The following is a 12,101-nucleotide window of genomic DNA, read 5'->3' on the forward strand; positions in this document are numbered from 1 at the left end:
TTTGGTGTTGTTGGTAAGAATTAGGCAGAAAGCTTTGTAATGTTGTTTTGCTTTACAGTATCTTATGGTGGTGTTTGTTGCCAGATTTGATGGCGTCAACATTTTAAGAAAAAGGGTTTTGGACCTGTAGCTGTTACAGTATTTTCAGTTTCAAGTCCTGATAGGTGGCTGAGAACTACCACTGGACCGACATCAGCTGAAATTTTAACTGGAAATGCAACTCTCTCGAAGATAAAAGCAAGGGAACCTGAGATGCCTGTNTTATTGCTTCAAGAGAAGCTCCCATCGAAGCTCACTATGAATCTTTTGGTATCTATCATGAGATTTATGGATATTATCGAATAGTAATAAGTGTTAAAAAAGAAATTTTTTGTATATATATTCAAACCACCATTGGTCATATATCTCTTTATCGAGAAATCCAAGAAGCTAGCCTGCTCATATTGTACCTAATCATATAGTGTCTAAGCTAAGTAATTCTATAACATCGGTGTGAAATTTGGGTCTTTCTGGTTCAACTAGGACCGTAGTGTCTAACCTTCTACGCAAATCAAGATCAAAAAAATGAAGTTTTTCAATCGTTGACTCAAACCTATTGTAAAATTTTACTCAACGGAATATGAAGGTACTTATGGCATAATAGGCCAGGGCTGTAAACGAGCCGAGCCGAGCTGAGCTTTTGGCTTATCGAGCTCGACTCGTTTACAACAGTATCGAGCTCGAGCTCGACCCTGGCGAGCCTTAGAATTGAGACTCGAGCTCGAGCTCGGTCGAGTTCGAGTCGAGCTCGAGCTTGGTCCCCTAAATTTTAAAAAATGACAAAACACCCTCTTGATTTTTTAAATTTTAAAAAATGACAAAACACCCCCGGATTTTTTAATCCCTAAAACTAGTAAACCACACCTCCCAGTCGCTGTAATCCCCAAAATTTTATCGATCTCCACATTCTCCACCACGGTTTGTCGACAGCACCAATACACCTCCCAATCGCCATCAACTCTTCACTGTGAACCACGTCTTCTTCATCGGATTTGCGTCGCAGAGCTGTCGCCAAACTCGCCATCAACTCTTCACCGTGAACCACGTCTTCTTCATTGGATTTGTGTCGCAGATCTGTCGCCGTCAGTGGGATTTAGGATTGCTTTGTTTGCTTGGTTGCTTTGTTTGCGATTTGGGATTTAGGGCAAGTGGGATTGGGATGAAATTGATTTGGGATTTTGGTGTATCGTGTTTAAGAATTCGCACTTTGGGGGGAGGACTATCATTTTTTTAAACTTTTTTTACTAGAAAATATCAGTTTAATACCTAATGTTTAAAAAATCACCAAAGCACCCTATGTAAGTGTACAGTGCTTACTCGAGCCAAACCAGGCTCGCGAGCCCACGAGCCAAGCTTCACTGTGTTCAAACTCGACTCGGTTAATGAACCGAGTTCAAGTCAAGTGGAGCCTTATCGAGCCGAGCTCTAAACGAGCTTTTACCGAGTCGAGCTGAGCCGGCTCGCGTTTACAGCCCTATAATAGGCGAGTCTGGACTTTCACAATAAATTGATAGATAAACAAAAGTATTAAAAAAATAATAATGAAAGTACACTTAACGATACAAACCGATAATTTTAACTNAATAGAGTGTACTTCATGGACTTATTATCTTTTACTTTTCTTGAAGTTTCAGGGAGTTTAACAAGACCCCATAGATGTTAGAAATCATCACTATTTCCCCTCACATTTCGTGAAATTGTGACTTGCCCCCTTGATCATGATAATTTTGATTTTGACCATTATATTCATATATTGTATTTCATGTGAAGAGGAGGTAAGTGATGATTTTTCAAATTTGATAGGAGGTTATTTATTTTCCATACTTTAGGGGTTCAGTTATATTTTTTTAAACATTACAGGGAGATGAAACGTATAAGTTCTTAATAAAAGAACAATATGCGGGGTGGGTCTCCACGGGGGCGGGGATTGCACAATCCCCTACCCGCCGTCCCCGGGGTCGGGGAATTTGTAGGGGACCATCCCCGACTTTTCCAGGGATTTTATGGGTTAGCATGGTATTTTCCTTGATTAGCATAAATTTTTCTGTCCTGTGATTTTTCCCTCAATTAGTGTGACTTTTCTCTCGATAAGAGTGAATTTTCTAGTCAGCGTGAAAATTACACTAAATATGGCACAAACAAATCTAATCGAAGGCAATCTAACCCTTAAAACACTTCTAAAAAATGGAATTAATCACAGGATCCATAAAAACAAGAACAAACCCATTAACAAGATTCATAAAGTTAGAAATTTTTTAAACCTTAATCCTAAACTCTTAACATTTATCCTAAGTCATAAAAAATTATATTAACAAATGCGGTTCACTCTCTCCAACAAAGAATAAGTTGAAAGTTGTAAAGTTATAAGTGAATCTATCACTTTAATCAATCTTTACCATGATTAATGTTCAATAAGTGATTGGATTTTTAAAAGAGCAAACAACATTTCTCCACTCGAGGTTTAGCGAAATCACGACTTCATACCCTTGGTTACATTTATTTTAGATTTACACATTTAAACAAATACTGTTAATTAATTTTGAATTCTGACTTGTGCTATTACCATCTTACCATTCACTTTTTATTTCCCCCCAACACAGCCACCAACACCACCCAGCCGTTGGCGTTTTCAGCCTTGTTCCGGCTGGTTTTTCAACCAAAATCACCTCCAACCTCTTCCTTGTAACCCCTACACCAAAACCCACCAAACCCCTTCACTGTTGCACCCTCTCATTGTCGGAAAATGGCCTCCTGGGCATTTGCGTTTTCTCCCAACTTTGCGGCCAAATTCCAGTTGATTCCCTCATTGAAAATTCACCTCGAAGCCACCAATCGAAACCCCTTCATTGCCGTTACAAAACCTACCCTCTTATCGGCTGTCGTCAATCGCCGTTTGCTACCCAAGTTCCATTCCCACTGCCATGTGACAACCTTTTTTGCGCCCTTTCTCCACTATTTTTCTACCTTTTCGACTTTCCATCCTCCTCTTTGTTGCTTTGTTGTGCATTCTTTAGCCACCAATTATCATCCACCAACCCAAAGTCTCCATTCAAAGTTGATACCAAAATGGGAAAAAAAAAAACTTAAGGAATTAAAGAAGGAATAAAAAAATTGAGATCTATGTACAACAGATCACGCCTACCAAGAAAAAATATTTTGTTTTGGTTCAACCTGTATTCCCATATGAAATAAGGGACGATATAACTTTAGCAAAACTCTTCCCCCAGGATCTCATTAAAACATTATGCATTTCTAGTCATGACGTTCATTATAGCTAAAAATATGAATTTGCATAGCTAAATGGTTTAGCTACAAATGCAATGTTTTGTAGCTTATCGTGTTAGGAAATGATCATACATGGCAAAGGAAAATAAAAATTATTTACATCATAGATCGTTCCTTAGAACCAAGATCAAGACATAAATTTACAGTTCATACATTCTATTAGAATCTGTAGAAAAATCAGTTTAGAGTTTAAGAAATCATACGGACATTTGGAGGCTCCTACAACTTGCCTCTGAACGGGTTTCGCTACCCACCCAAAAGTAGAATCGAACCGGCGGTAGTCCACACGAAGATAACCCCAACGAACTAAAGAGGGATTTGCTAGATCCTCTTTAGCCTTTAAGAACCAAGAACAAAATCAAGCAAATTTTGTTTCAAGTAAAAAGCAATCTGGCGTGGGAGAGAAGGGGGTTGGAGTTTTTGCTTTGTGAATGAAAAATGAATTCTATTAATTATTTCACAAAGTGTTACACTTATATAGTGCACACTATGCCTTATTCCATCATGGAATGGACTTGGGCACCAACCCAAACAACTCCTATGTCCAAACAGCCCATTTAGATATTTTAATAATTATTATTGTTATTTCAATTCAATTCAATTAATATATATATTTCATATATTAACATTTAATAATAACAATAATTCATTTAAATATATGCGAACACTTATTTAATTTTATTAACAAATTAAATAAAGGCTACGACCTCAGCAAATTTAATTATACTGTGAGATTACCAAAATACCATTTCACCTAAAAAAATGAAAACGCCCTTCTTATAAACTAGCTCTTAAATTATCTTCTATGTGTGTGACCTATAGGCTCCTCATCATACCGGTAGTGTGTAGTATCGCGATTAACACCAATTAATCGTCTCACTACACACAGACCAAGATTGGCCCCTAGCAAGGCATCATGGCCACCAAATAGATTCAGATTCAGCGAAATAGCTACCTGTCAACGATATGGTTATCGTACAATTCAATCCTTTCATCATCCGTTATCTCAACGAGACCGAGGCATAGAAATAGTGTCAACCTCAATTACTCTCGATATATATGTATTCAGTTACTGGACCAATGACCGAAATTATAAACTGGATAGAGCAACAACTCAATCCCACTGTGGCCACAGTTTTAGTGTCATTGCCATATACTGAATTGCGCCGTGAGATAACTTCTCCCGTACCCGGGAGTGATGAATCCTTTGTCAATCCACCATAGTCTTGATACACTCCTTGATATAGCCAATCACCACCGTACTGACAGCTCTGAATAGAACTGCGTTAGGCTAGTGTCAAACTGTACCAATCGGTGCACAAGGCGCTCCGGTGATCTCAAGTCTAAGGATCACATGCACCACCATTCGTTAGAGGATTTGTTCCATAGACACTGGGGTTACCATCCATATGGAATCCTCTGGTGGGTCAGTCCAGTGAACTTGCTGCGGTATATTCGCCTACAACAAGCACCCATGTGTTGCACCAGGTTGTCACCAAACAACCTTGACAAGTGAGATCAGTCACTGCCTTTCGACAGGGTCGTTCAACACTATGATAGCCTTACCGTATTATCTGTGCCCTTACTTCAGAATAATACTGGGGCTACGGACGTTTCTAGAATGGCCACCATATGTGCTCATAGGGTTCTCACTATCAAGATTTGAAACACTTGATACCCTCGTCACGGTTCTACCATTCTAAGGACATATATCAATACATACAATGATGATTTACGTGATATAAAATAAAATGTCTTTTATTGATCAATGAACATTATTACAAAGAATCAATTCTATAATAATTAATTGGCTCTAGGGCATCTACTTTAACATATCGTAGCTAGAAGTGGCGCAACTAAAAGTTAGCCATGTAACTTTTTACTTACGTAGCTAAGAGTTTATATTTTTTGCTATGGATGAGATTAATATATAACTAAAAACTTAAATGTTTTTGCCATAACAATAATATGTTTGTCGCAAAAGCTTTGCTTTTATAGCCATGGCAAATAGGTTGTATAGCTATGTTCGCATTTTAGTTACACAAATATAAATTTATAACTAAAACTTGAAAATTATATCCTTTTTGGAAAGGGCAAACCACTAGCTATTTGAGGAAATTCCTCAACCAGCTGCCCAACCAAGCACAGGCCTTTTTTTGGCGATGGGTGGGTGCAACGGTGAAGGGGTTTGGTGGGTTTTGGTGTAAGGGTTATAAGGAAGAGGTCGAAGGTGATTGTGGGTGAAAAGCCAACCGGAACAAGGCTGAAAACGCCGGCGGCTGGGTGGTGGTGGTCGCTGAAAGATCAGCATGCATGAAGAGTGGTGGAGATGAAGAGTGAAAGCATAAAAGGATGGATTTTAAAAACCGGTTTTCAAACAAAGCTTGGAAAAGAAATTATACCTACTCCTTTGCTTTGGATTGATGAAGATTAGCCTCAAAGTAATGAGACCTCCACACTTTAATACCACCTTGAGATGTTTAGAGAGTGGTCATGGCTTTGAGAGAGAGTTTTAGTTTTGCTTTGAGTGAACAATGTGTGTTATGAACTAAAATGCAACATTTTGCATTTATATATACTTGGGCAATTTTGCAATTATTTGGTTTTCACTTCCAAGCCCAATAAAATCTTATTTTAAAAAGGGAGCCCAAGTATTTATTAAATTTATTATATCACCATTTGAATAATCAATATTATTCAAGGGTCCATGTAAACTAAACTAGTTTACATTAGCAACCCATAAATTTACCCTTTTACCCTTTAACTATTAAAAGGTTATTTTCATTCATCTCATTAATCTTAACGCTTTAAGATATAATAATTAAATATAATTAATTATTGCTTGACCATTTTGACCCTTAAAATGTTACAAACAATTTTCTATGTAACTATTACCATAGAAATCCCATCATTACCCTCGGAAGGTGCTAGCCCTCTTCGGATAATCATTTCTCTCTCTCATCATTCTCTAACTTTTCAAGGCTATTGGTGTGACAATGTAGGTCCACCATGGATTATCCGTGTAATAGCCACTTTCTACTCCAATACTCATAAAACATGTACATAATAAAATACACATAAAGTAGTATAAAAGGTTGGGCCCAAATTTTTCTTTTATTAAATATATACATTCTTTAAATACAAAAAGTTGTATCATGTACAAAACATCAAAACAAGGTGGACAGTGTAGCCATTTCCCTTCGCTTGCCGACGCCCATCCGACCGTGTCCTCACCTAGATCCTACAAAACATGAAAAACAACGGGGTGAGCACAACTAATGCTCAGTAAGTAAATCATCTACTCATATATCCCCATAACTCTTTCTCTCTAATTCTTTCCTTACAATTCTCATTTACTCTCTCTTTATACTTCTCACTACTTTCTCTTTCTCATAACTCTTTTTACTAACTCTTTCTAGTAGTCACGGCCTCATCTTACCGGAGGCACGGTCGGGACTCGCTCCCACTCTACGTGACTTCTACTCATTCTAGCCGATCGAACTCGGTTATGCATAGATTCAGAACCCTTGGCCATGTGAGTATATAATCTCTCTCTCGGGTACTCTCGGGTATAGCCCTCATCCGCATGCACTCTCAGTCTCTCACAGGCTACACCACTTTTCTCTTTCTCATGCTCATGCCGTTCTCTCAATGCGGCGTACATGAGGGAAACTCTACCCATTACTCACGGGTTCCCCATCGCATAACCTACTCTATTCTCTTTTCTCTTCGTTCTCTAGTGCTCACTCTCTCTTTCTCTCTCTTTACTCTTAAAGTAGCTTATACTTACATTCTCTACTATGTCTCAAGCTACTTCTTAAGTGCATAAGAAAAATGTGTATGAACAACTCATGCTCACTAATGCACTTATGAAATGCCAAATGCAATATTGCATCAAAACAATCATTCTGCACAGGTCAAACTAAAAAAGAAATAACTTGAGTTATACAAATCGGATTGCTACAGTTTTGGTCTCGTTTTAAAGTTTAAAAACAGGGCTACAACTTTGATGTTTTGGTCCCAGCCCAGTTCAATCCGTAAGATGCCCAAAATTAACTTAGAAAGTCACGGATGTGACAGAAAAGATTTAACATAGGCATTTACTCAAACAACTCATGTGCATACCAAAGCTCTACTTATATATAACTCTACTCTTCTCTTTAATCATCCAAAATGGGAGGAAAACTCACTCATACAATCATAATTCCTGCCAAAGAAAACACTCCCAAAAATATTCATACACAACTCCTCCAACTTCAACTCAATTTCACTCTCTCATCACACATTAAAAACACTTCTCATAATTTAATCATACCCAACAACTAGGACTAAGCACACATCTCATCTCAATTTTTCAGTAGGTATAACATATACATACATAGTTAAAATAAATCTCTACTCAAAAGCTTATTCAAAACTCAACTTGGTTGGATTTACTTACCTTGTGAAAAAGTGACTTCTCTAACACTTTTCCTTTCCTTTGTTGTCTTGTCTCCTCTCTACAACTCAAAACAACAACAAGAACAATAACAACCAAATAAGACTTCACTATAACTATAAGAAAACTCACATCTAAAGCATGAATCCTTATTTTAGGATGCTTTAGATGAAATCTCTACTCAAAATTACTCAAAAGCTCTCTAAACTCCTTAGAAATCTTGGAAGATTGGATGGAGAAATTAGACAATGGAAGAGGCGGTGGAAATGAATGAATAAAGGGTTTCTCTTAAAGGTGGAAAAGTAACCCGCCCGGCCCGGCCCGCGACGGGTTACATTCTTTGGCAGGCCGCGCCTAACCCGCCCGCCAACAAAGGAGGGCCGGGTTAGGCTCGGCAATTTGGGGAAAATGGTTGGCCCAGCCCGACCCGCCAACCCTAACCCGCGGGGTTAGGCGCGGTCCGGGCCGAGTTAGCCCGATTTTTTTTTATGTTTTATGTTTTTTTAATTTAACTTTTCAAATAAATAATTATAAATATAATTGTTTTTAGTTAACTTTTCAAATATCAATAATTCAATTCAATTCAATTTTTTTTTTGTTAACATTTCAAATATTAATTCANAATCATTCAACAAATCCAATGCTATTTCTCTCTCAATCATTCATTTTATCATTTCTATTTTCCTTTAAACAACTGCCAATGTAAACATAATCAAATCAATACTTAATTAAAATTTGCAATCTATTCATATTATATTTACTATTTCTTTCATTTCCACCATTATTTCTATTTCAATTACCTCTAACTAAATCTATCATTATCATTTAACTTAAAACACATGCCTTTTTTCAATTTCTTCTAATTCATTTATTATTCAATCACAAATACTTTTATTTAAACAAAAATAATAAAAAAAAATATTACCTCTCTTCTTCCCCTTCATCAATCGTAGCCTAGCAGAGAACACAACCGAATATCTTTTTTCAATGTTGTACTCTGAATAAGGTGGTTTGGCAATACCTTCAATTTGGGACAGATTAGAATTTGCAAGGAAACCAAAGATGACATGATTGTAATATCTTCTTCTTCTCCCTTTCTTGTAATCTCATAATCCCACTCTTCCCATTCAGACATATGCCTAAAAGTGAGATATTTCAATTTGGGGAAGAAAATAAATGATGAAGATGTGCCATCACTTTCTATTCCCAAAAATTCATTACTCACTCTTTTCAAACTCCCCATATACCATATATCCAAAGATTCAAGGGATGGCAATTTTCCCAAGGGAGGCAATTGCTTCAAGTTTATGCAACCATAAAGTTGTAATTTCCTGAGCTTGGTTAAGGACATCATCCAATTGGGCAAAATAGTGTTGCCTCTGTAACTGACTATATGTAATTTCTCCAAATTTGAAGGTGGTTGTAAGATTTCAAGAAGTGCTTCATCATCCTCGTTCGTCCTCTCTCCTTCATCTTTTCTGAAATTCAGAGATAAATGAAGCAGGTTTTTTTTATTCTTGAGCTCTAATCTTCTAGCTTCATCCATATTTGATACATTTCCCAACTTTGCTATATGCAACTCTCCGAATATGTTAAGGTATTTCAAACCTTCAAGGCTACATGCTTTATTATCAGTACCACCACCACCACTAACAATGAACAACCTTAAGGTTCGGAGATTAGTCAATCTTTGAATTCCTATTGGCATGTATCTTAATGACCAGACCTTATCATTTTCTAGATGCCTTAGATTTATTAATTTCCCAATCCCTTGAGGTAATTCTTCCAATCTTCCACATTGACTAATGTCTAAAGTTTGCAAATTATATAATCCACATAATTCTTCTGGAAGTTTTCTCACTTTTAGTTCTCTCAAATTAACATATCTCAAATGTATCAATTTTCCAATCTCTTTAGGAACGTCTTCAATCACATTTACAATCCAATATGACATTCTACCTATGGTTAATGCCTTTAAACATGTCAACTCACCAAATAATTTTGGTAAGATATTAGGAGCCAATGGATATGAGGAACCTTGAGAATTATATAGGAAACTACGAATCCTTCTGAGACTAAAAATGGAATCAGGAAATGAATCTTCTCTATGAATTGTTACCATCAAGTGACAAACTTGCTCATGATAAGAAGAGTTTATGATTGGATCCTTAAGACCGTCAACTTCTATCGACATACATTCATTCTTACATAGGAATTGGGCAAAGTCATGCACCAAATCGTGCATCTTACATCTTATGATGTTATTGTCATCATCTATTTTAAACTCTTGAAAGAATGATCGTGATGCTAAATAATCAAAATACTCTTCACCAACTATCTCCATCACGTTATTTTCTTCTTTTTTAAGATATCCTTGAGCCATCCATAATTTAATCAAATAATCTTTCTCTATTATATGATCCTTAGGAAAGACAACACAATATACAAAGCATCGTTTTATCATAGAAGGCAAATCATTATAACTCAATAACAATGGCCGAAAAATATCTTCTTCAAATTTTTCAAGTTTCCATAATTCACTGTTTAAGATATTTTCCCATTGTTCCCTATGTTTCTTAAAGCGTAAGAGACTCCCAATAGTCTTTACAGCAAGAGGCAAACCCTTGCACTTACTTAAAATTTGCTTGCCAATATCTTCAAATTTTTTACACTCCTCTTGAGACATACCAAAAAATGCTAATCGCCTAAATAACAACCAACATTCTTCTTCAGGCAACTCCTCAACATTTATAATATCACTTGATCCCATCATACGTGCAACCGACTCCTTACGTGTGGTAATCAAAATTTTACTTCCATTAAGACCATTTTTCAAGCAATGATACAATGGTTCCCATTTTTTGTAATCCTCGTTCCACACATCATCTAAAACCAAAAGAAATTTCTTTTTCACAATAGACCTATTAATATGTCCAAGAAGTGAATTTAATTCTCTTAAACCTGAAGCAGAATCCTTTAAAGCCTCAATGACTGCTTTAGCAATCCTATATTCATCAAAAGGCTCAGATACACATACCCACATCCTACAGTCAAAACTATTTATTACCTCATTATCGTTATAAGCAAACTGAGTCAGAGTTGTTTTACCAATTCCTCCCATCCCTACAATAGAGATGATAGGAAGGTGTTGTTCACTACTGTCACACAGCTTACGTACTAAAATACTCTTGTCGACAACTAGACCACATATCTCAGACACATCAACAATCGAGGTACTTTGTACTCGTTCTGACTTCTCAACACTTCTAATCACATTAAAATTATACGTATTTTTTTGTTTTGCAATATCATCTAGATTTTCAGTTACTTCTTTTATCTTCATTGCAATGTAATGACGTAAAACAACTTGACGTAAACTAACTTGTTTGAATGAAAAGCAAGAGGAGGGAAAGAAGAAACACACCTTCTTCTTAGGAACATATTCAACTCCCTCAATTTGCCTTTTCAACATGGCGTAGTTCCACTTATCCAACACATCTTCAATGTCGTAGGCTGCGTGTTTGAGCCGATCTAACCAAAGTCTTACAGTTTTCTCCTTCACTTGTCTTTCCTCCGCATCAACGAGCACATCTTCAATATCTTCAAGATTGCTCTTAAGTTTTTCGACTTCTTTGTCGACACCAACAACTAGCTTCACCTCCTGTTGTATTTGTTGACCAATGATTGATCTCAGCTGCCCCAAGACAGCGGAAACAATTGCATCAGCCATGATATCAGAGGTGGTAAGTGTTTGAATGATAAAAGAGCTAGAGAGAATTGTGATATATGAGATTTGCTTGTAAGTGTGAGAATGTTGATATGCTTTCAATTCTTTATAAATAGTTGTAATTGAAAGAAGGACGTAAAAGATGATGTGAACCGAATATGTTTGGCCCAACACTTTCATTTTCTCAATCACCAAGCAATTGTTGATGCTTTAAAGGTGATTAAGGCATAGAATATAGCTTTATTTCTCCCATCTATTCTCAGCAAGTTTGGTTTAGGTATAAGGCTTTTTCTTTTACTTAATTTGGTTGCTTTGTTCTTGTCCCATTTCTCAAACCAAGAATCTGATGCAAGAGTAGAAAGCAAGTAAATAGAGATGAAAAGAAAAAGATTAAATCTGATTGCAAAATGAAGAAAAGGATCTGATTTATGATTTAGGATGAATATAAACATTCACATAAAGAATTCGCCTTGGATTTCACTGAAATATGCTATTTCCTTCGGGCCATTAACATTCATTCTTGAGCAAATTCAATACATCTTAAACTTGCCTCTCTGCATAAATATTCATGTACAGTAAATGAATAAAAATAAATAAATAAATAAATTGTGT

General features: G+C 36.4%; 1 protein-coding gene across 1 annotated transcript; it reads right to left on the reverse strand.

Annotated features, from left to right (window-relative positions):
* Positions 1-8,705: 8,705 nt before the first annotated feature.
* Positions 8,706-11,492, reverse strand: LOC116119070 (putative disease resistance protein RGA3). The gene has a single exon (XM_031405025.1). It carries the CDS (start codon positions 11,490-11,492, stop codon positions 8,706-8,708), a length of 2,787 nt encoding a protein of 928 aa, XP_031260885.1.
* Between the last annotated feature and the right edge of the window lie 609 nt (positions 11,493-12,101).

This window comes from Pistacia vera, unplaced genomic scaffold, assembly GCF_008641045.1.
Source record: "Pistacia vera cultivar Batoury unplaced genomic scaffold, PisVer_v2 Contig871, whole genome shotgun sequence".
NCBI classification, from domain to species: Eukaryota; Viridiplantae; Streptophyta; class Magnoliopsida; order Sapindales; family Anacardiaceae; genus Pistacia; species Pistacia vera.